Source organism: Microcaecilia unicolor, chromosome 2 (genome assembly GCF_901765095.1).
Source record: "Microcaecilia unicolor chromosome 2, aMicUni1.1, whole genome shotgun sequence".
NCBI lineage: Eukaryota > Metazoa > Chordata > Amphibia > Gymnophiona > Siphonopidae > Microcaecilia > Microcaecilia unicolor.
In genome coordinates, this window is record NC_044032.1 from 443,243,528 (window position 1) to 443,268,859 (window position 25,332).

General features: G+C 45.0%; 1 protein-coding gene across 2 annotated transcripts in view; it reads left to right on the forward strand.

Annotated features, from left to right (window-relative positions):
- Nucleotides 1–25,332, forward strand: part of DQX1 (DEAQ-box RNA dependent ATPase 1) — a 128,324-nt gene that overhangs the window by 44,575 nt on the left and 58,417 nt on the right. For both annotated transcript variants that reach the window (XM_030190878.1, XM_030190879.1), the window contains exon 2: nt 8,533–8,907. In XM_030190878.1, the coding sequence (XP_030046738.1) occupies nt 8,584–8,907 (324 nt within the window). In that variant the 5' untranslated portion in view covers nt 8,533–8,583. The remainder of the gene's footprint in view (nt 1–8,532; nt 8,908–25,332) is intronic.

Consider the following 25,332-nt stretch of genomic DNA (forward strand, 5'->3'; position numbering starts at 1 on the left):
AATGGTAGTATTAATATATAAAAACGTAAAACATCTTAGACAACTTGCAACTGAATTCAATGATAAAATTACAGACTCTGCTTTTGGATTTAAGCGCAGCACTGTTAAATTACATTGTTTGTATCTTGTCTGCCTTTGATGTGGCAACAAGAGTCTTGTCTGCTGATCAGACTCCTACTATCTGCAATGTTCTTTTATCAAATGCCCAGTTGCTCAAGCATCTTACTGTTACTGCAGCAGATTCATCCATTGTTTTCTGGTATCAAGGAGCATTTCCAATACTTATTTTCCTATTTATCCATTACACGGTGTTAATTTTCTTCTACACCCACATCTGAAAGATAATCCAGTTATCTTCCCAGATGATGTAAAAACACAGGCAGCCAAATATTTGAGAAGGTTGTACCAAAACCAGATTGAAATGGAAGACTCAAGTCCGTCAACATCAACAACTTTGGATCCTCCACAATCCACATTCCCAGAAAGTGTCACATCTGTGCAAGAGCCCCCTCAAAAAGAATGAAAATGGATTTTAGTAGTTTTATAAGCGACTTTTTTGGAACAATGCCTCTTTTGAAGACTGTTAATGAATTGGACAGTTATTTATGTTGGAGTGATGCAGACAATAATCTTTTGTTGTTTTTGGAAAAACAAGTAAAAGTGCTGGCCAAAACTTGCACAGGGGATGCTGTGCATTCCTGCTCTCAGCACGTCTTCTGAGAGGACATTTTCTATTGTGGGAAGGACTGTGGAAGACTGGAGAGCTAGACTGAATCCTGAGATTGTTGATGACTTATTGTTCATCCACAGATGAAAAAAATCATGAAAGTGATTCATGGGACATATTACTCCCCTGGTTGGACATACAGTGTGGGTTGTATTTTGTACCCCCGTATATTTTAACAGGGTGGATCTATTGTTTGGGTTAGTTAGAAGGGTAGAGGGTGTGGGGAAGGGGGGTTATAGTTGCCTGTTATTCTTGTTTTCTATTTGTGGTTTATCAACAGCAGTTATACAGAATATTGTTCTTTTTCATACTTTAAAAAGATTTAAGTATTAAAATCATAAATGTTTGAGGCTTGTGCAGATGAGGAGAGCTCACAGGGATTGAGACAGAGCCCGTGGGGACAGGGACAAACTTTGTCGTCTTGTTATTCTCTAGTTGCAAGTCTACTCTTAACACAAACAGATGCGGTTAATGATCAAATGGCCATTTCCTTTGAATTTGCAGGTTCAGGGTGAGTGCAGGGTTCCTCTTTGGCTTCCTCAAGTGAAACTGTTGCAGTACCTATCAGCTCTCTGTCAGGATGCATGTAAGAGGGTATAAGGCACACAACACTCATGACCTGTAAGAAGAAGGTGGACATGAGGTATTGTATCCATGTAGCTGAGGAATTCTAAAAGGTTCAACTACCATACTAGCCTGTGGTGGTTGAAATTGGCATAAAACAAAACAAGAAACCATATTAAATCCAGTACAATCAAAAATCATGTACAAAAATATAAATAAATAATTATTGTGTGCTCAGTTTTTTTTGGTGTATAGACAGAGACTCAGGAATTGAGATGTAAAACTCCTTGTATACGTCATTGCACACCCTGCCTCCGCCTAAACAAACTAAGTAAGGTCTTGCTCTTAAGTACAGCAGTTATATGCATATATTATACTATTACTTAGCTTAGGCAGTAGATTTCAGTCCAATTGTTTGACGTGCATGCAATATCCAATCCACTGCTGCATGTAGTATCCCCTGAGCCTATCTTACAATCCCTTGTGGTCTAGCAGCGTAGTTGGGGCAGGAGTTATCCCCATTACTCCTGCCTATTCCGGCTCTTCTGTCAAAATGGCTACCACGAATGGGGCATCCCTCCTGCTCTGACTATACCATTATACCACAGGGATTGTAAGGTGGTGGGGGGGGGGGGGGGGGGTTACCTTTTTTTTTGTACTGCAATTGCAAGTAATACAATTAGAATGCTGCAAATGAATGCTTTTAATACGAAGGCCCCCATTTCCAAAGCCATGCTAATAACTTCCGATGCGGTAATGCTGACACAGCCCATTCACTTTGAATGGGCTGTGTTGACAGTGTCATGTGGCAGCCGCTAGCGTGGCTTTGTAAACGGGGGAAAATGTTAGCAGAAATTTAAGTCTGTAAATTTGGGATGATAAGCTCCTTAGGAATTAGTCTCTCTAATGATATCAGCTGTGACACCAAATGTGGCATGTATTCAGCCACTATAAAAACACTTTGGCTTTTAGCTTCAGTTTTCATTAGCTGTGGTCCACATACGTGTAGGTTATTTTGCTTGTTGATAAACACAGTCTTCCATTCTTTAAATAATTATAGTCTTGCTTGGATACTGTAGGTTTAACAGAGGGTTGCAGACAGGTTCACGTTCACACAATCAAACATGAGATTTTGGTTTTGGCTTGGTGATGAGTTTTGGCTGCAGTTTTGGTTTTTACTGAAAGCTTTCAGACAGTTTCAGTGGCAGATTTGGTTTCAGTCGGCCTCTAGAACTTTTTTGTATGGCCAAGAATTCAGGTACTAAAAGCAACCTCCAGAGATGTTTTCAAGCTACTTTCATAAGAGGAAGCTGCTTGCACAAGTTCAAGAATTCTATTTCAGGTTTTTGGCACACTTAGGAAGAAGGCATGCTTAAGAGATTTTGGTGAGAGAAAGTTGCTTGCCTGACAAGCAAAAAGTTTGGAAAGAGGTGCATATAGGGGAATGAGAGAAGGTGTTCTTGCAATTTTTCACAATCCGCATGTGTTTTGACAACCTTGAATAGTTTTGTGTCATCTGCAAATTTAATCACCTCACTCATCGTTCTGTTTTCCAGATCCATTTATAGGTTAAATAGCTCTGGTCCCAGTACAGGTCCCTGCGACACGCCACTACTTTGTCCTACTCCATTGAACAAAATGGCCATTTAACTCTGTTTTCTGTCCAATAACCAAGTCCTAATCCACAGAAGGACATTGCCTCCTATCCCATGATTTTTAAATTTTTTCCGCAGTCTGTCATGAGAAACTTTGTCAAAAACTTTCTGAAAATCCAGGTACACTACATCAACCGGCTCACCTTTATCCACGTTTGTTTCAAAGAAATGAAGCAAGTTGGTGAATCAAGATTAACTTTGGCTGAACCCATTCTTACGCTGTTCCATTAAACCATGTTTGTCTGTGTTCCATAATTTTATAATTGTTTCCACTATTTTGCCCAGCACTGAAGTCTGGCTTAACGGTCTGTAATTTCCCAGATCACCCCTGGAACCCTTTAAAAAAATCGGCGTTACCTTGTAATCTGTCAATTTTTAACAGCAGGTTACAGATCAGCAATTTCATATTTGAGTTCTTTCAGTACCCTGGGATTTATGCCATCCTGTCCAGGTGATTTATCACTGTTTAACTTGTCAGTTTGTCTCAGTATGTCTTCCGTGTTCACTGAGATTCCTTTCAGTTCCTCCGCATCATCACCCTTGAAAGCCATTTCCGGTACAGGTAGATCTCTTACATCTTATGTAAAGACCGAAGGAAAGAGTTTATTCAATCTCTCCACAATGACCTTGTCCTTCCCGAGTGCCCCTTTTGCTCCTTCATGATCTGACGGTCCCACGGATTCCCTCACAGGCTTTCTGCTTCTAATGTACCTGAAAAAGGTTTTACTATGAGTTTTTGTCTCCACGGCAATTTTTCCTTCATATTCTGTTTTAGTCTTCTGTATCAAGGCTTTGCATGTAGCTTGACACTGCTTATGTTGCTTCTTATTTTCTTCATTTGGATCCTTTTTCCATTCTTTGAAGGATGCTCTTTTGGCTCTAATAGCCTGTTTCACTTCATCTTTTAACCATGCTGGCTGTCGTGTGCTCTTCTTTCCACCTTTGTTAATACGTGGAATACATCTGGTCTGGGCTTCCATGATGGTATTTTTAAACAACGTCCATGCCAGATTTAAAGTCCTAAGCTTTGCAGCTGACCCTTTCAGCTTTTTAACCATTTTCCTCATCTTGTCATAGTCACCCTTTGAAAATGGAATGCCTCTACAGTTGATTTCTTTATTGACTTCACTCCAGATAGCGGGTCCAACACAGTTACCTCTTGTACCATGCCATGCAGAGTGTGGGGCTGAAGTTCTGTTTGGAGTCTGAGCACCTTTTTCAGAGCACAAGGAATTTTTCAGCTCCCCCCCTCCCCTGTCCCCCTTGGAGTTATTTTGCCGCCACCTCTGGATGAGGAGGAGGAGGAAGAGCAATCCCATGTGATCCGAGTCTTCATGCAGTAAGGGTTGGTGTTTCAGTAGGCAACTGCAGAATGCCAACTGATAAAATTCACTATCAAACCCATAAAGCAGGGATGACTGGAAAGAGGAATCCTGAGTCCAAAGGGCCTGATTGCGTGGTGGCAACCTGCATTTAATGTTTCCAAATCATTAATTAAAATGAAAAAGAGAGAGAAAACTATGTACATGAGAGTTAAGGACAGTGAGGTTAAGCAACTTGCTTGTTATCACATAAAACAGAACGTGTGGTGTTAATATTTGCAGGGTTTGCAGGTTTCAGATCTTACTCTCTATGCACTTGGCTGCTGTTGCATCAGCAGCTTGTCTTGAATACCCAGGTCTTATTTGATAGCTGCATGCTGTCTGACGGATGTTACGTCCGGTTGGACCTGTTGGGCCTGTTTCTGGGCAGCATGACTGAGAAGGCATAGGGAATAGTCAAGCAGGAATACTGGAAGTTAAGACTTGATTATTTAGCTTGTATTCAGTTTACCCAAGGACAGAACAAAAGAATTTGCAAGGGTGTCCAGTCCAATTTAGTGGAAGCGCTAGAAGGGCTCTGGTTGCTGCAGTTACTGTATCTGTAACAGAGGAGTATTAATCGTCATAAAGCACTGCACTGTAATGCTAGGTACAGATGCTTGTTAACACACAGAACTGTAGGAGCCCGGACATTTTTCCTTCTGCTTGCTCTGCAGTTTTTTTTGTTTTGTTTTAATCCCCAGCTACCATTCTCCAGGTCATGTGTCAATTAACCCCTACCTCATGCTGATATCAGCAAGGCTAACACAAGAAAGGAAGAACTAGTGTTAGAAGGGAGAGCAGAGCCTCTTACAGAGCTGATATCAATCCTTGCTACAAGCCAGTCTCCCCAGCTTGCTCATCAATTGTCCACTCTTCAAGCTACCAGTCCCCTGCCCCCTGCTGATTTGATGGGGCCAACTAAAGAATGGAAGAATCAATGCCTTGTGATGGAACTCATCATAGGGGCGTGCCCTTTGAGGGCCCCTTTATGGTACCTAATAGTGACTTCAGAGAGACATGGGAGTGATTTGTGAGGATTGCTCAAGAAGAAGGGAAACTACTGCATTTAAAAATTCACACTGTGGATGGAGGAGCTATACTGCTGGTACAGGACTGAAGAAGGCTGTGTGGTGACTTTATGGGCAAACATAAGGGAAGAGTAGGGACATGAGTCCACCTCTTCCTCTGTTTCACAGTCTGATTTGAACATTTTATTGTTCCCACCTGGGTTTGTCATCTAAAGAAATCAGGCATGGCAGAATATCTGCTGCTGAATGAGACTGCTGATCCCTTGCTCCCTGTATAAACATGTAATGATTTTGTGGAAGAATCTTTGGGCGTATTGATTGCTACAGTAATCCAGCTGACATTTGAAAATGCCCCTCTGTATGTTACTATGCTATATGCATGCCTAAGACATCATTTAGAGCTCTGTAATATTTGCAGAACTCTGGCCTGTTGACAGGATTGCCTCATTGTGAATACATTACTCCATCTGTTGTTGCATTGCATTAGTTGCTAGTGGCTTGGCATGTCACACTCAAGGTTTCTTTATTTTGTTTTTTGTTCCTTGCTAGGTGATGCTCCTTTAGGCAGGGGTGCTTGGGTGTATCCTCAATTCTGATTGGCTGTTGGGACTGGAAGTGGGTATGACCACCTGTCAAAAAAAATGCAAATTAGCTTTGATGAGAGCTACTGAAATACACTCCTAACATCTTAATAGGCACCAAGAGGACATATGCAGTTGCGATAAGTAGACATTTAAGAGGGGTAAGACAAATGTGCTGGGATAAATAAAAGTGAGTGGCTAGATTGATGGAAAATTGTATGCATAGTCCAGTGGCATAGCTACATGGGGCCACGGGGACCTGGGCCCCCATAGATTTGGCCCAGGACCCCCCTCCCACTGCCAACCCTCCCCCGCCACCGTCCGCTACCTTTGCTGGTGGGGGACCCCAACCCCCGCCAGCCGAGGCCCTCTTCTTACGGCGCAAGGCTTCGTTGTACGTGCAGGACGTCAGACTCACAGAAACAGAACGAAGCCTTGCGCCAGAAGAAGAGGACCTCGGCTGGCAGGGGTTGGGGTCCCCCACCAGCAAAGGTAGCGGACGGCGGCGGGGGAGGGTTGGCGGTGGGAGGGGGGTCCAGGGCCAAATCTATGGGAGCCCAGGTCCCCGTGGCCCAACGTAGCTACGCCACTGGACTATGCATACAATTTTCCATCAATCTAGCCACTCACTTTTATTTATCCCAGCACATTTGTCTTACCCCTCTTAAATGTCTACTTATCGCAACTGCACAGGTAGGCGACAGCGAGGGAGGGTTGGCGGCGGGAGGGGGGGGTTGAGAGGGTCGTTGGCAGGGGGGTCAGTTGTTGGTGGTGGCGACGGGGGGTTGGCGGCGGCGACGATGACTTTTTCTTGACTTTGGAAATATAGGTTGTCATTGATTTAGATGTAGTGATTTTGAGAGTGAGTTCCAGAGTATAAGGACTGCTCCCGAGAAGGCTCACTGATGAGTTTGACATCTAAATTGACATTCATACGGATCTCATTCCTAAAATGCTGTTGCAAATTACTATCTTACACGCATTTTCCCGATATAAATCTCACTCCTTATTCATAGAATTCTATGGAAAGGGTCCAGCATAAAACAAGTTTTGTCATACTTCATGTGGGAACCAGAAGGAAATGACAACACCTTGAGCAGCATACATAGAATTGATAGGCTGGTAAACACTTTGCCTCTCTCTTAAATGCTGAGAGCTAATACCAAACACTTTAAAAGTTTTTATTAAAAGCTTAAGAGATCTGAGAGGCTACTGGCAACCAATGTAAACACATTCGTGCAGCTTTAATTCTAATAGCACATGAGCACTGTATTTTGGACCTGTCACCACACAGCCTTCTTCAGTCCTGTAATTTTGTTCTTAGTCTGCTAATCTGTATTTGGAGGCCACCTTGAATTTACAGGCCATATCAAACATATAAATGGCAAGTGACCGACTCACCTGCAAATGCGCAGTAGAGACTTCCCTCTCTGTCCCGCCCCCGCATCAAGACGTGATGACGGAACAGAGAGGGAAACTGCGCTGAGGAGTGCACCACACAGAAGGGGAGGGAGGAAACCACCGATGTCGCTACTGCCCCCCCCCCAGGTCGCCGCCGGTCCCCCTCCACCCGGGCCAGGGCCTCTCTTCTCCATTGAACTTACAGCGCCGAAACCCCAGCAATCAGATCAACTCCCATCGGCCTTCCTTCCCTGCCTGTGTCCTGCCCTCGCCAACGTTATGTCACACGAGAGCGGGACACAGGCAGGGAAGGAAGGCCGACGGGAGGTGATCTGCCTGCTGCGGTTTCTGAGGTGAGGCGCTGTATGTTTAATGGAGAGGGCCGGGCCCGGCCCGGGTGGGGGGGGGGGTGGCGGCGACCCCGGGGGGGAGCGGTAGCGGTGACCTCGGGGGGGCGGCAACCTTGGGGGGGGGAGGGAGGAGAGGGCAGGAGAAATGCTGGACATGGGAGGTCTCAGAAGGAGGGGGGCCTTGGAGCTGGGAGAAATGGATGGAGGGGAGTCTTGGAGCTGGGAGGGAGGGGGGCCTTGGAGCTGGGAGGGGAGGGGGAGGGGGCCTTGGAGCTGGTAGGGAAGGAGGGAGGATGCTGGACATGGGAGGTCAGAAGGATGGGGGCCTTGGAGCTGGGAAGGATGGACAGAGGGGGGCCTTGGAGTTGGCTGGGAGGGAGGAACGGAGGGGGGCTCTTTGGAGCTGGGAGGGAATGGGGCCTTGGAACTGGGAGGGAGGGCGGGGGGCCTTGGAGCTGGGAGGGAGGGGGAGGGGGCCTTGGAGCTGGGAGGAGGGGAGGGGGGAGGGACTGGGGCCTTGGAGCTGGGAGGGAGGGAGTTAGACATCAAAACAGAACATACCAATACTTGCCCGTTTTAACGGGCTTAACGGCTAGTATAGATATAAGGAACCATTTGATGAGATATTGCAGAATATTTGTACTTTTTTTTTTTTTTTTTGCAAACCAGAAGCTGAAAAAACTCCTTTGTTGTGGCAAATTTGAGAAGTAAATCTGAAACTATTGTCTTCAAACTGAATCCAACATGTTCTATATACAGCATGCTTAGTTGTCTTAAATCAGGAATGCCTGCTTTTATGCTTTTTGCTTCTTTACCAGGGTTCATGCTGTATAACATAACTTCACTCTCCTTTCTGTTGTAGGTCTTGTGAGTGGTAATTATGCTGCAGTAAAGCTGTTGATATAGTGGTAGTATGGAAGCAGGCACCAAGACTGAAGGCGCTGATCCTGCTTCGGACTCTATTTCCTTGTCTTCATTGAGGTCCGGTGGATTGAATAAAACGCTGGATGAGGAGGAGGAGGAGGAGGAAGGTGAGGAGGAAGCAGCCCTGGACTGTGAAGGAGAACTGGAAGTGAATCCTTATGATGGTCTCCCATTTTCCTCCCGCTATTATGAACTGCTAAAAAAGAGGAAGGAGCTACCTGTGTGGAGGGTCAAATATCTTTTTATGGAGAATTTGGAAAGCAGCAATATCGTTCTAGTCTCCGGGGATCCAGGCACTGGAAAGAGCACCCAGGTAAGGGCATTGAGAACCTGATTGCATGTTACAAGAGCTCCTTCTGAGACAGCTCTCTAGCTTGTCAACATACTTCTCCCATGCTTCAGAGCCTGTACTCTCATTCAGAAGGCTTCAGGTACATTTTGTTTGTTTACATGCAATATGCAGTACTATTTACCTTACATGGCTATGTATTCTTTCTGACTTGTATTAGAAGCTACCTTGCAATTTTCTACAGATTTTGTGTGAAATAATATCATGAATGATGTCTCAAACATAGGCATTTAATGGTTCAAGCAGAATAAGAAAGATAATTTGTATGTAATACAGCAGAAAGGTATGGAATATGTTCCATTGTTTTGGGAGCCACAGGCTTGATTAAAAGGAATTTTTAAGTTGCTGTCATGAAACGCTTAGCCACCTGCCTGCGGTTACCCCGCGGCCACTTAGAGGGTCTATCCTCAGCACAGCTCAGGTCCACCTGCATCTACCGCTTGTGCTCTACATTAGCACCTTCCTCCCACTGACTGGGTCCCAACCGCCTCTGGGCAAGTCTCCCATTATCCCCAGTAATTTCTAGGTTACTCCTGGTGGTTCCACAGTTCCCAGAAAGCACTCACAGACCCAACACACAAACCACCAGGATTATTTATCAGTCCATACAAAGAGACAATAAACTAAATTGTTCATTGTCTTAAAAATTGAACAGTGCAACATAAAAAGTGCAATCAGCAAACAATAACAGGTAACTGAAATATGGATTAATTACAACACTAACTAAACATTAATTTAGCAAGTGGTATCAGTAATTTTTGAGAGACAGAGATCATATATCACATACCCTGGCTTAGCAGTGAGGTTCAATACTATCATGATATGCGCAAACCATATGGACACACTGCCCTCAATATAGACTAATGATCTATCCTGTGAGCAAGATTCTTTAAAGACTTTTTTCCTTTTTGTGTTTTGGGAAGAGATTGTGATTTCTGTGTTAATCCACTGGGTATATGGAAATAAGGGTCAGTGACTATAGGTGATATAATTTATGCTAGTACAATGAAAACATATCTATCTTGATGACAATATAATCCTTAAAAGTTTGTCAAAGATACATTTAAGTTGGTCCAAGAAATAGTTATCTATAACTTGGTTGTTGACCCTTATTTGTATGGGTATAAATGCTTAGTACATAGGCTTTATTGTTTGCACCAGTCTTCTAAAATTGCCTTCTTTAATGATAACTGCAGGAGAGCTATTTAATGAACTTAAATGAACTTTTAAATTCTTTGTCTCTGCCAGTCCAGATGAGTAGGTCATGTCCCCCTTCAAGCAGATGGAGCCAGAGAAATAAAGCTCAGAGCTGACTTCACTCTCCTTTTATTAGGGGGCTGGTTCTGCCTTCACCTCCCCTGGTATTTCTGTGGTTCAAGGAAGTGGTGCCTTTGTAGCCTAGGGGACTGCCAAAGCACTTTTGAATGCCCTGACCAGAAGCACAAGCTCCCATTGGAAGGGACATGGGAGGAGGGTACTAGTCAAGTATTTTGGTCCTAAAGAGATGCTGAGAGAGGACCTGCTAAGGGGAAGAAAACTTCACTGATGTATCTTACCTGTTGGACATGGCATTGTCTTTTTTTTTTTGTTTTTGTTTTGTTAAAATTACTCTACTTATTTAGCAAAGTCAGTTTAGACAGTAGTGTAGTCTTTTAAGTCTCTGTCAGGGTTTTATATAAATAGTGTTTTAAAGTCTAGTGTTTTAGGTTGCATTTTAAAGCTTGGCATAATATCAGTTTAGATCACAGAAGTCTCTGTTTAGTGTTTAGTTCCCTCGCACCCACCCCAAGGCTGATCTTTAATTTATAGGCTCTCTAGCCAATTACGAGGAAGACATTGTAGACTGAAATAGACTTTTCTTTTGGCTTTTTAATTTTTTTTCAACAAGTGCTGTGCCTGGTTTATTTATTTTAGGAAAAGCTTTATTTAAATTCTAATTTTATATTGCTTGGAAAACTGTTGCTTTTATTTTTTTTTCTTCTTATCTTAGTAGAGAGGACTTAGTTTAATTTTATCTTTAAGGAGTTTCTTTGTTTGCTTGCTCCAGGATTTCTTTTTTACCTCCATTTCAAAAAGAGATGCGACCTAAATAATTTCTTTTGAAATCCCTGCACTAGAGAATGACATGGGGACGGGGACCTACGGTAACGGTGTGGACGAGGACAGAGACCCCAGGGACGGGGCGGGAACAGAGCCTGAGGGAATGGGGCAGGGACGAAGACAGATCCCATGGGGATGGGATGGGGATGAACTTCGTCCCCATGCCATTCTCTACTTTGATGCCTGTTAATGAACTGGACTGTTATGATGTCATGAATGGCATTTTGGCTTTTAGGACCATGGAATGCTTTTCCAGGGGCTGCTGAGCAGAGATGGTGTCCATCTATCCAAAAAGGGAAGAAGTGTTTTCAGCAGCAGACCGGCTGACTTGCTGAAGAGGGCTTTAAACTAGAATCATTGGTGCAGGGTGATTAATGCTTCAGTTACCCGAGAGCTTTGAATACCTCTACACAAATGGGGAAAAAGGGGTGATGTCTGGAAAGCAGTATATACTAATGCCTGAAGTATAGGAAATAAGGGTTTAGATCTTGAGACTGTGATAGAAGAGGCCGATTTGGATTTAGTGGTGTTCACAGAGAACTGTGATGAGATATAGTTATACCGGGCTATAATCTGTTCAGATGGGGGATTACATCAAAGAATTGTCTGAATGGGAACATCTGGAAGAAGTTGGAAAGCAGAGGGCAAAATTGAAAGGAGCTATTGTAAGGGCAACACACTTTTTTGTAAGGAAAGTAAATAAAAGTAAGAGGAAAGGAGGCCGCTTTGGTTGTCAAAAGTAGTAACTGAGAAGGTAAGGAAAAAGAGGTTAGCCTTTATAAACTACAAGAGATTGCAGAAAGAAGAAGACAGGTGACAATATCTGGAAAAGCTAAGAGAAGCTGGTAGAGCAGTCATGAAAATAAAGATGCAAATGGAAGAAAAAATAGCCAGTCAGACTACCCAAAACACAGCAGCCAGGCTTATATTTGGAAAAACACGTTTTGACAGCGCCAAACCACTCCGAGAAAAACTGCACCGGCTCCCAATTAAAGAGCGTATCGCTTTCAAAATCTGCACAACAGTTCATAAAATCATCTACGACGAGGCACCGAGATACATGACAGACCTCATCGACCTGCCAACCAAAAACACTATAAAATCAACACAATCATATCTAAACCTCCACTACCCAAGCAGCAAAGAACTCAAATACAAATCCACTTATGCATCCAGCTTCTCCTACTTAAGTGCACAACTATGGAACACACTACCAAAAGCAGTAAAAACTACGCTCGACCATCTAATTTTCTGGAAAGCACTAAAAACAGACCTGTTCAGAAAAGCATACCCCACCGACCCAACATAAAAAACATGGATAGCAGCGACATAACATAACCAAAGACCGTAACTGGACACATCCTAACCCCATCTCCCTTTTAAGTTCCCCCCAGTGATCTTTACCATACATGTACCTCATTCTACCACAATATCACCTTGCTACTGTTCATACCTTGTATTTGTTCATACCGGAATCGGCTAATTCCGCTTACGGAACTATGTAAGCCACATTAAGCCTGCAAAAAGGTGGGAAAATGTGGGATACAAATGAAACAAATAAATAAAATTGGGGGCGGGGGGGGGCAGGACACTTTTTAAAGATATGTTAGTGATTAGGAGATAGTTCAAAAGTGGCATTGTGAGACTCCAAGATGAAGGGAAGGAATATATAGAAGTTGATAGAGATAAGGCGGAATTGCTTAAGAAATATTTCTGTTATCTGTTCACAGCTGAAGGGCCAGGAGCAGAACCACAGAAGACAAACACAAATAGGAATGGAGAGGTGGTAGTCATTGAATGATTTTCAGAGGACTGTGTTTGTGAGTAGCTGGCTAAACTAAAGGTGGACAAAGCAATGGGGCCGGATGGCATACATCCGAGGGTACTGAAGGAACTTAGAGAAGTTCTAGCAGTTCCGCTGGCTGACCTTTTCAGTGAATGGTCCCATAGGACTGGAGAAGAGCAGGTGTGGTCCCTCTCCACAAAAGTGGCAGTAAGGAAGAGGTTGGGAACTACAAGCTGGGAAGTCTGACTTCTGTGTTAAGTAAATTAATTGAAACACTTTTACAACAGAGAATAGTAAAGTTTTTGGAACCCAGTGGATTACAGGACCGAGGCAACATGGTTTCACTAGAGGCAGGTCTTCTCAGACAATATCTGTTTAATTTCTTTGACTGGGTGACCAGAGAGTTTGAGGGACAGCGCTAGATATGGTGTATTTACATTTTAGCAAAGCTTTGGACACGGTTACGCATAGACAACTAATAAACTGAGTGCCCTTGGTATGGGCCTTAAAGTGACTGACTAGTTTAGGAACTGGTTGAGTGGAATTCAACAGAGGATAGTGGTAAATTGGAGCTCTTTCTGAATAAAAGGATGCTACCAGTGATGTGCTGCAAAGTTCGGCTCTTGAGCCGGTTCCTTTTTGTAAGTGATGTTGCTGAAGGGCTGTCTGGTAAGGTTTGCCTCTTTGTGAATGATACCAAAATCTGCAATAGGATACACACCCCTGATGTGGATAACGTTAGCGAAACTGGAGGAATGGTCTGGAATTTGGCAGCTAAAATTTAATAGTAAAAAATGCAGGATCATGCATTTGGACTGCAAACTCCCGAGGGAACAGTACAGGTTAGGGGGTGAAAAACTTTTTTTTTTGTATGAAAGAGGAGCTACGCTTGGGTGTGATCATATGTGTTGATCTTAAGGTGGCTGAACAGGTAGAAAAGGCGATGGCGATAACTAGAAGGATGCTTGATTGCATACGGAGAGGAACCTCCAGTAGGAAAAAGGAGGTGATGATGCCCCTGTAGAAAACTCTGCTGAGACTGCATTTAGAATATTGTGTAAAGTTCTGGAGACTGCACCTTCAAAAATATATAAATAGGATGGAGTTGGTCCAGAAGGCGGGGTTAGTGCTGGGCAGACTTATACGGTCTGTGCCCTGAAAAAGACAGATGCAAATCAAGGGGCTGGTGGTTGGGAAGCGGGGCTAGTGCTGGGCAGACTTATACGGTCTGTGCCCTGAAAATGACAGATGCAAATCAAGGGGCTGGTGGTTGGGAGGTGGGGCTAGTGCTGGGCAGACTTATACGGTCTGTGCCCTGAAAAAGACAGATACAAATCAAGGTAAGGTATACACAAAACGTAGCACATATGAGTTATCTTGTTGGGCAGACTGGATGGACCATGCAGGTCTTTTTCTGCCGTCATCTACTATGTTACTTTGTTACTAAAATTGTCAGTGGTCTTCGTCATAAAGCATATAGCGGACAGACTTAAAGATATCAATATGTAGACTTTGGAATAAAGGCGGGAGAGGGGAAGATACCTATCTACATGGCATAAATGGACAGAAGACAAGTCTTTCAGTTGAAAGGAAACTTTGGAATAAGGGGTCATAGGATGTAGGTGAAAGGTGAGGAAATAATTCTTCATAGAATGGGTGGTAGATTTGTGGGACGGCCTTCCGGTAGAGTGGTGAAAACGAAAACAGTATCTGAATTCAGGAGAGCTTGGGACAAGTACATAGGATTGAGTGGTAGGGAGAGGAGATGGCATGGATGGGCAGTGGATAGGCAATATGGTCTTTATCTGTTGTAGCTTGCGGTAGGCTGCTCCCAGGGATTTAGTATATCCAGATTCCCAATGGAGAATAGACCAAGTCTGGGGGATGCTCCAAGCAACAGTTTTTCTTTCTTTCTTTTTTGTTATCTAATTACCTTCCCACCTTGGGAACAAGCCTAGACGTATAGAATTGGCTAAGGCCAGTCCACAGGGCCCAGGGGTGCTAAACCTCACGGTGCAGGGTCCCACTCCCTCCCCTGCCTCCCCCTACTCTACCTTAGTGCATGTAGGGGTTTGTGACTGCAGGGCTTACAGTTTTCCTCTGCTCTTGGGATGTGACTAGAGGTAAATTCCATGAGTGCTAGCCAATTAAAGCTTATACAAGAGGAAGAAAAGAAAAGGCCTTCAATGCAGCCTCCTCCCAGACTTCTTTCTGGTCTCCTGTGGTGCTGTGTCAGATTAGGAGTTGGTCGAAGAGTCTGAAGGTCTGAAGTGATCATGCTTCCCTTCTTTTTTGTTTTTTTTTCCCCCCTTTCATTTGTTTCTTTCTGAGAAGTTCAGAGAGAAGAGGACATTTCTCTGGTAAGTGAACGCTATTTTGCTTTGTGCTTTGGGAACTTAAAGGTTGGGGTTTAAAGGAGGAATTGTAGGTTAGTGTTAGTCAAAATAAAAATATAAAAAGCAAATTTTCCTTGTCATCAAGCAGATGAAGCCATTACGTATGGGTTATGTCCATCAACCAGCAGGGGAGATAGAGAGCACTCAAACTTTCACAGTACCCTCTTGGCCAGCTAGCTCCACTGCCTCTTCAGTATTCTCTATCTCCCTTAGCAGGGTGGCTGCAGCTTGTTCGAGCTCCAGAAAAATCTGCCGGGAGGTGGTTCCTGGCTTGCCAGTTGTTAACCAGGGTGTTGGAGGCTATAGCAGCTTCACTTTAAAGGCACATAGGTTAGCCCTTTCCCTGCCTTACCCATACCTCTGTGGATGTGGACATATTGCCTTGCTTTCCCTGTCCTTACCCACCAACAGTGGATGCAGGCATATAGGTTCGCCCTTTCCCTGCCTTTCCCACTCATCTGAGCCTCCGGAGTCTTCAATACCTCTGCTTTCCTCACAGCTTAAAAAAAAAAAAAAAAAAAGGAACAGAGGTTTTTGATCTGATTTTCAGCAGGATTGTAGTTGTACACTAGATCCTTTGAGGTAAGAGTGTTTTCCAACTCCTCCAGGGTGGGCCTGCGATCGGGGCGATTTTGGCGCGAAACCGCCATTTTGGATTTTATCGCCGTTTTTTGGCGATGGCTGCGGACAATGTAAAGCACTGTTCCTCGGGTAATCCCAGGATGGCTAGTACCAAGAAAGCTGCTCGGGCCTTCCCTTTGCATGACTCCATCCTAGAGCTTGTTTCGGCTCAGTGGGCTGACCCCGAGGGACCTTTGAGAGTTTCCAGGGCTATGGGGCAGTTATACCCTCTGCGTGAGGGACATTTGGCTCGTTTTCAAATGCCTACAGTGGATGCCCTAGTCATTGCGGTGACAAAGAGAACTACCCTCCCTGTTGAAGGAGGTGTTGCCTTGAAGGATGTTCAAGACCGTAGGCTGGAAACAGCATTGAAACAGTCCTTTGAAATTGCAGGTCTCACTGTTCGGGCGTCTGCTTGCAGCTGTTATGCTGTTAGAGCCTGCCTAGCTTGGCTGCAACAGGCAGTGGCTCAGCCCGGAGATGGAGCGGAGCCCTTCTTGGATGTGGCTCCGCGGATGGAGGTGGCCTTGTCCTTTCTGGCTGATGCCCTTTATGACCTTGTCAGAGCTTCGGCTAAACAAATGGCAGTAGCAGTGGCGGCTCGCCGTCGTCTGTGGCTACGACACTGGGCAGCGGACATGGCCTCTAAGCAAAGGTTGGTGAAGTTGCCTTTTCAAGGACTTCTCCTATTTGGTGAGGAGGTGGAGAAAATTGTGAAAGGCCTGGGTGATCCAAAACCCCAGCGCTTGCCCGAAGATAGGCAGAGGCCTTCCTCTAAGGGCCAGGCGGTCCACTCCTCATACAGACCTCGCTTCCGTGAAGCTAGAAGGTACCGCCCGGGGCGTTCTGCTGGGTTCACTTCACGTGCCCGTGGTCTGCAGAGGAACTCCTTTCGCTCGGACAAGCGTTCCGCAGCCGGTGGATCAAGACCAGGAGTTCAGGGGCGACCCTCTCAATGATGGTGCGCCGGCCCTCTCCTCGATGCCTGTCTTCGGAGGACGGCTTTCCCTCTTTGTCGAGGAGTGGGCCAAGATTTCCTCAGATCAGTGGGTTCTGGACCTGATCAGAGATGGATACAGAATAGAATTCAACGCCCCAGTAAGAGACGTGTTTGTGGAGTCCCGATGCGGTTCTGCCGTCAAACGGGCGGCGGTGGAGGAGACTTTACAAGGTCTGATTCAGTTAGGGCCAGTGACCCCGGTGCCTCCCGCCGAGCAAGGCTGCGGCCGATACTCCATCTACTTTGTGGTGCCGCGAAAAGGTGGGTCCTTTCGCCCTATTCTGGACTTAAAAGAAGTGAACAAGTCCCTGAGAGTGCGGCATTTCCACATGGAATCCCTGCGCTCCGTCATTGCGGCGGTACAGCCAGGAGAGTTTCTCACGTCTCTAGACCTGAAAGAAACTTACTTGCACATACCGATTTGGCCCCCGCACCAGAAGTTTCTGAGGTTTGCGGTGTTGGGAAAGCATTTCCAGTTCAGGGCCTTGCCTTTTGGCCTCGCCACAGCTCCCCGAACCTTTTCGAAGGTAATGGTGGTAGTAGCTGCTTTTCTCAGGCGAGAGGGTATCAGGGTTCACCCGTACCTAGACGACTGGCTCATCAGAGCAGACTCTGCAACAGAGAGCTTACAAGCTACAGCCAGAGTGGTCTCAGTACTGCAATCTCTAGGCTGGGTCGTCAATATGGCCAAAAGTCACCTGACCCCTTCACAATCTCTAGAATTTTGGGGGGCCAGGTTCAACACAGTCTCGGGCTATGTGTTCCTACCCGAGCTAAGGCGGTGCAAGCTTCAGAATCAGGTCCGTCTGCTCCTGAGGATGCCCCGCTCGCGAGCTTGGGACATTGTCCAGCTGCTGGGATCGATGACAGCCACGATGGAAGTGGTACCCTGGGCGAGAGCGCACCTGAGACCTCTACAGTATTCCCTACTCCGGAGATGGTCTCCTATTTCTCAGGATTACCAATGCAGATTTACTTGGCTCCCTGCGGCCCGACAGCATGGAGTGGTGGCTCTCGGACAGCATGCTGCGGCGAGGAATGCCACTGACGCTCCCCGTTTGGTGCCTGAAGGGCGCACATTGCAAGGGGAAGCATGCCCAGGGTCTATGGACACCCGAGGAGTCGGAGTGGTCCATCAACCGCCTAGAGTTGAAAGCGGTGTTTCAGGCATTTCTGGCCTTTCAAGTGACCCTGGAAGGATTGGCTGTCAGAGTGATGTCAGACAACCGACAACGGTGGCCTATATAAATCGACAAGGCGGAACAAGGTGCAGAGCACTAGCCGCGCAGGCCGAACTGATTTGCCACTGGGCCGAGCTGCATCTTCAGTGTCTGTCGGCAGCTCATATTGCAGGTCAGAGCAATGTGCAGGCCGATTATCTGAGCAGGCATCAGATCGATCCAGCAGAATGGAATCTGGCAGACGAAGTATTCCTGCAGATCTGTGCCAAATGGGGCAAGCCCGTGATGGATCTAATGGCGACAAGTGCCAATACCAAAGTCTCGTGCTTCTTCAGCAGACAGAGAGATCCTCGCTCGGCGGGGTTGGATGCCTTGGCTCAACCCTGGCCTCCGGGTCTACTTTATGTGTTTCCCCCATGGCCCTTGATAGGGCGCCTGCTCTTGCGGATTCGGCTGCACCCAGGAGAAGTGGTCCTCATCGCCTCGGATTGGCCAAGGAGACCTTGGTATGCAGACCTCCGACAGATGCTCCTGGAGGCTCCTCTGCCGTTACCTCTGGTACCGAACCTGTTGACTCAGGGACCGGTAGCCATGGAGGACGCCGGCCGCTTTGGTCTTACGGCATGGCTATTGAGAGGGCGCAATTGAGGGATAAAGGTTATTCCAATAAAGTTATTTCCACTCTCCTGCAAGCCCGCAAGCGGTCCACTTCCGTGGCTTATGCCAGGATTTGGTGCCTGTTTGAGTCTTGGTGTGCTTCCAGAGCCATTGCTCCAATGCGGGCTCCTGTCTCGCCGATTCTGGACTTTTTGCAGGAAGGTGTACAAAAAGGCTTGGCCTATAATTCCCTGCAGGTGGCAGCGTTGGCCTCCCTTCGTGGTAAGGTGGAAGGCGTGTATTTGGCTGCTCACCCAGATGTGGCACGGTTTCTTAGAGGGGTGCTTCGGCTCCGACCTTCAGTGCGAGCACCCTGTCCAGCTTGGAACCTGGGGCTAGTTTTGAAAGCCCTGCAGGCATCTCCTTTTGAGCCGCTTCGGCGAGCATCGGAGAAAGATTTGACACTGAAGGCCGTTTTTCTGGTGGCCATTACCTTGGCGAGACTGGTGTCAGAGCTCCAGGCGCTGTCCTGTAGAGACCCATTTCTGCAATTTTCAGAGTCCGGAGTCACGGTTCGGACCGTGCCTTCCTTTATGCCCAAGGTGGGTTCAGCCTTTCACCTAAACCAGCCTATTTTCTTGCCCTCTTTTTCAGAGGAAGAGTTTCCAGAATCTTTTGGGCAGCTGCACCTTTTGAATGTGCGCAGGACTCTGCTGCAGTATCTGCGAGTTACTAACTCTTTCAGGACTTCTGATCATCTGTTTGTTTTGCTATCCGGTTCTCGCAGAGGGTCTCCAGCGTCTAAAGCCACTATTGCCCGCTGGCTCAAAGAAACTATCTTTTCAGCTTATCTGCTGGCAGGCAGGGTTCCGCCTGTAGCCTTTAAGGCGCATTCTACTAGAGCGATTTCTTCCTCTTGGGCTGAAACTGGAGCACTCTCTCTTCAAGAGATATGCAGTTCAGCAACATGGGCTTCTAAGCTCTCCTTTGCCCGACATTACAGGCTGGATGTGGCTGCCAGGAGGGATGCGCGTTTTGGTGCACAAGTGCTAGCGCGTGTTGTGGCTTGTTCCCACCCTATCTAGGGATTGCTTTGTTACATCCCATACGTAATGGCTTCATCTGCTTGATGACAAGGAAGGGAAAATTAGGTTCTTACCTTGGTAATTTTCTTCTCTTTAGTCATAGCAGATGAAGCCATGAGCCCTCCCTGTATGATTGTCTGTATGCTGTGAATCTGTTTTTTCAGGTTCTGTTCTAATTTCCTGAAGTTCCTTCCTTGGGAGAAAGTTGGAAAACAATCTTCAGGATTCATGTTCAGTTTAAATTTAGGAGGATGTGTTCATTCCCTCCAGCATGTTTTTGTTTGGAGGATGTGTTGATTCTCTCCAGGAGGCGCGTGTGTTCCCCTCCAGTTCTATAAATAGGAGGATGAGTTTATTCCCTCCAGGAGGATGTGCATTCCCTCCTTTATGAGTTCATGCCCTTGTGATGGGCCATCGTTCGCTGTGAGGAAAGCTCTTGTGATTCCCATTGCGGTTTGCCATACTGCTTTGGAAGCTTCAAATACTGAAGAGGCAGTGGAGCTAGCTGGCCAAGAGGGCACTGTGAAAGTTTGAGTGCTCTCTATCTCCCCTGCTGGTTGATGGACATAACCCATACGTAATGGCTTCATCTGCTATGACTAAAGGAAAGAAAATTACCAAGGTAAGAACCTAATTTTCCCTTATCAACTAATCTCCATAGTCTTTTCAACTTAGTTTTAAAAACTTTGTACCACAGCATTAACAGAATCTAGCAGGTACTGCAGGATCTAGTTTAGTCTTCCCGCCCACCCCTGGGACAGCTCTTCATTTATAGTCAGTTATTGTAATTAGGGTAACAAGCAAGGAGTGCTCTTGCAGAGTTTTAAATACATTTCATTAACATCTAAGAAGGAAACAATAAATCATACAATATACTATATAAACTAAAAGACACTTTTATATTAGGCTAATATCCTTAATACTCTAGCAAGTTTTAAATTATTGAAAAACTCAAAAACACTAAGATGGAGTCAGCAGTCCAGCAGCGACAGGGGTGCTATCTAGTCTTTTTTGCAATGAGTGTCACATGTATGATTATCTCCCAGTTGGTGAGATGTTATATGTATGTGCCTGATGCAAAGAGCTCCTAGCTCTCAGAGAACGTGTCCGTTCTCTTGAGGCTAGAGTAGCAGACTTGGTGGAGCTGAAGGAGACGGAGAATTACATAGAGGAGACCTACAGGGATGTTGTAGAGAAGTCCCACCTCCAGTCTGGTAGCCCCTGTGCTACCTTGGAGGAGGGAGGTCTCCTAGAAGGAGAGCATCACCCTGGTGAAGTAGGAAGTACTCCTGTAGCCAGGACCTGCCCACCAGGGGATGTACTATCCTCTTGCACCGAGGATATGTCTCCAAGTGCTGCCCGGGAGGGAAAGGTTAGGACAGCTGTTGTAGTTGGTGATTCGATTTTTAGGCATATAGATAGCTGGGTGGCTGGTGGACGTGAGGATCGCCTGGTGACTTGCCTGCCTGGTGCGAAGGTGGCGGACCTCACACATCACCTAGATAGGATTTTAGATAGTGCTGAGGAGGAGCTGGCTGTTTTGGTACATGTGGGTACCAATGACATAGGAAAATGTGGGTGAGAGGTTCTGGAAGCCAAATTTAGGCTCTTAGGTAGAAAGCTCAAATCCAGGCTCTCTAGGGTAGCATTTTCTGAAATACTACCCGTTCCATGCGCAGGGCCCAAGAGACAGGCAGAGCTCCGGAGTCTCAATGCGTGGATGAGATGATGGTGCAGGGAGGAGGGTTTTAGTTTTGTTAGGAACTGGGCAACATTCTGGGGAAGGGGGAGCCTATTCTGAATGGATGGGCTCCACCTTAACCGGGGTGGGACCAGGCTGCGGACGTCGCACCTGGAGTATTGTGTTCAGTACTGGTCTCCGTATCTCAAAAAAGATATAGTAGAATTGGAAAAGGTACAGCGAAGGGCGACGAAAATGATAGTGGGGATGGGACGACTTTCCTATGAAGAGAGGCTGAGAAGGCTAGGGCTTTTCAGCTTGGAGAAGAGACGGCTGAGGGGAGATATGATAGAAGTGTATAAAATAATGAGTGGAATGGATCGGGTGGATGTGAAGCGACTGTTCACGCTATCCAAAAATACTAGGACTAGAGGGCATGAGTTGAAGCTACAGTGTGGTAAATTTAAAACGAATCGGAGAAAATTTTTCTTCACCCAACGTGTAATTAGACTCTGGAATTCATTGCCGGAGAACGTGGTACGGGCGGTTAGCTTGACGGAGTTTAAAAAGGGGTTAGATAGATTCCTAAAGGACAAGTCCATAGACCGCTATTAAATGGACTGGAAAAATTCCTCATTTTTAGGTACAACTTGTCTGGAATGTTTTTACGTTTGGGGAGCGTGCCAGGTGCCCTTGACCTGGATTGGCCACTGTCGGTGACAGGATGCTGGGCTAGATGGACCTTTGGTCTTTCCCAGTATGGCACTACTTATGTACTTATGTACTTATGTCGGCATTTAAAAAGGAGATAGTGTAACTTTTAAACTAGAAACGAGAGGCAAGGCCGACAGTTGCTCAGAAGCGCATGGGTCGGGATAAGGTATCTTTCAAAGTTATCACCAAAACAGGGAAGACAGGGTATCCTGATAATGAGGTTGCAAAAGAGACCGTAGTAGATCAGGTGTCCTTAAATAAAAATAAAAATTGGACAAAAGATTGCAAATTAATAATGTCAAGTACTAAGCATGATGTAAATAGGAACAACAAACACAGTTTGAAATGTCTATATGTGAATGCCAGGAGCCTAAGAAATAAGATGGGAGAGTTAGAATATATTGCACTAAATGAAAAATTAGATATAATAGGCATTTCTGAGACCGGGTGGAAGGAGGCTAAGCAGTGGGACACTGTCATACTGGGGTACAAATTATATTGCAGTGATAGGGTGGATCGAATTGGTGGAGGGGTACCACTATATGTTAAGGAGGGCCTTGAATCAAATAGATTGGAAATTCTGCAGGAAACAAAACACTTCTTGGAATCACTGTGGATTGAAATCCCATGAGTAAAGGGGAAAAGGATAGTGATAGGAGTGTACTACCGTCCGCCTGGCCAGGATGAACAGACAGGTGCAGAAATGTTAAAGGAAATTAAGGACGCAAACAAACTAGACAACACAATAATAATGGGTGATTACAATTACCCTGATATTGACTGGGTAAATGTTACAACGGGGCACGCTAGGGAGGTAAAATTCCTTGAAGAAATCAAGGACAGCTTTATAGAGCAGCTGGTACAGGAGCCGACAAGAGAAGGAGAAATTCTAGACCTAGTACTTAGTGGAGCGCATGATCTGGTGAGGGAGGTAATGGTGCTGGGGCCGTTTCATAACAGTGATCATAATATGTTCGGATTTGATATTAGCTTTGAAGTAAGTATACATAGGAAATCAAATATGTTAGCGTTTAACTTTTAAAAAGGAGACTATGATAAAATGAGAAGAATGGTGAAAAAAAACTTAGAGGATTGACTGCGAGGGTCAACAATTTACATCCAGTGTGGATGCTGTTCAAAAACACTATCCTGGAAGCCCAGGCCAAATATATTCCACATGTTAAAAAAGGAGGACGGAAGACCAAACGACAGCCGGCATGGTTAAAAAGTGAGGTGAAGGAAGCTATTAGAGCTAAAAGAAAATCCTTCAGAAAATGGAAAAAGGAACCGACTGAAAATCATAAGAAACAGCATAAGGAATGTCAAGTCAAATGCAAAGTGCTGATAAGGAAGGCTAAGAGGGACTTAAAAAAAAAAGATTGCGTTGGACACAGAAACACATAGTAAAATGTTTTTTAGGTATATTAAAACCAGGAAGCCGGCAAAAGAATCGGTTGGACCGCTAGATGACAGAGGAGTAAAAGGGGTGATCAGGGAAGTCAAAGCCATAGCGGAGAGATTAAATGAATTCTTTCCTTCGGTCTTCACCGAGGAAGATTTGGGTGGGATACCAGTGCCAGAAATGGTATTTGAAGCTGACGAGTTGGAGAAACTTAATGAATTCTCTGCAAACCTGGAGGATGTAATGGGGGCAGATCTAGAAACTGAAGAGTAGCAAATCTGGACCGGATGGTATTCATCCCAGACTACTGATAGAACTAAAACATGAGCTTGCGGAGCTATTGTTAGTAATATGTAATTTATCCTTAAAATCGAGCTTGGTGCCGGAAGATTGGAGGGTGACCAATGTAATGCCAATTTTTAAAAAAGATTCCAGAGGAGATCCGGGAAATTATAGACCGGTGAGTCTGACATCGGTGCCGGACAAAATGGTAGAGACTATTATTATTAAGAACAAAATTACAGAGCATATTCAAAAGCATGGATTAATGAGACAGTCTACATGGATTTAGTGAAGGGAAATCTTGCTTCGCCAATCTACTACATTTCTTTGAAGGGGTGAACAAACATGTGGATAAAGGTGAGCCGGTTGATATTGTGTGTCTGGATTTTCAGAAGGCGTTTGACAAAGTCAATCATGAAAGACTCCAGAGGAAATTGGAGAGTCATGGGATAGGAGGTGGTGTTCTATTGTGGATTAAAAACTGGTTAAAAGATAGACAACAGAGTTTATGGTTAAATGGTCAGTATTCTCAATGGTGCTGCTTTTTAACATATTTATAAATAACCTAGAGATGGGAGTAACTAGTGAGGTAATTAAAATTGCTGATAACACAAAGTTATTCAAAGCCGTTAAATCGCGGGAGGATTGTGAAAAATTACAAGAGGACCTTACGAGACTGGGCAACTAAATGGCAGATGACGTTTAATGTGAGCAAGTGCAAAGTGATGAATGTGAGAAAGAGGAACCCGAATTATAGCTACATCATGCAAGGTTCCACGTTAGGAGTCACAGACCAAGAAAGGGATCTAGGTGTCGTCATTGATACGTTGAACACTTCTGCTCAGTGTGCTACTGCAGCTAAGAAAGCAAATAGAATGTTAGGTATTATTAGGAAAGGAATGGAAAACAAAAATGAGGATGTTATAATGCCTTTGTATCGCTCCATGATTTGACCGCACCTGGAATATTGTGTTCAATTCTGGTCGCCGCATCTCATAAAAGATATGAAAACTAGGGCAGGAATCCAGTACAGTTAGAAGATGAATATTTCAATAGAAAAGATTTCACCACAGAGAATGAAGGGGGAGAGAATGATGACATGCTAAATCAATTTGCATTCTGCTTGTTTGCCCAATTTATTGACTGTGCCCTCCTTCTAATGCATTTATATAGGTTTTCACTACCTGTCTAAATGCTATGTTGAATTCTGACTGTTTTCCTGTAGTTGGTGGTAAAATTGTACTCTTCCATTTTGAAGAATGATAAGGGTGAAGTTTTAGATGTTGTCAGTTATAGGCCAGTGGCATCTATTCCCCTTTTTATTAAAATAATTTTTATTAAAATAATGGAGGGTGCTGTAATTAGACAATTGGATACACTTAGCCCTCCATTGCCTCAGGTACAAAATTAGATTGTGAGCCCTCCAGGGACAGAGAAATGCCAAGTGTACCTGAATGTAACTCACCTTGAGCTACTACTGAAAAAGATGTGAGCAAAATCCAAATAAATATTTAGATAATTTTCAGATTGTTCATGAGTCTTAG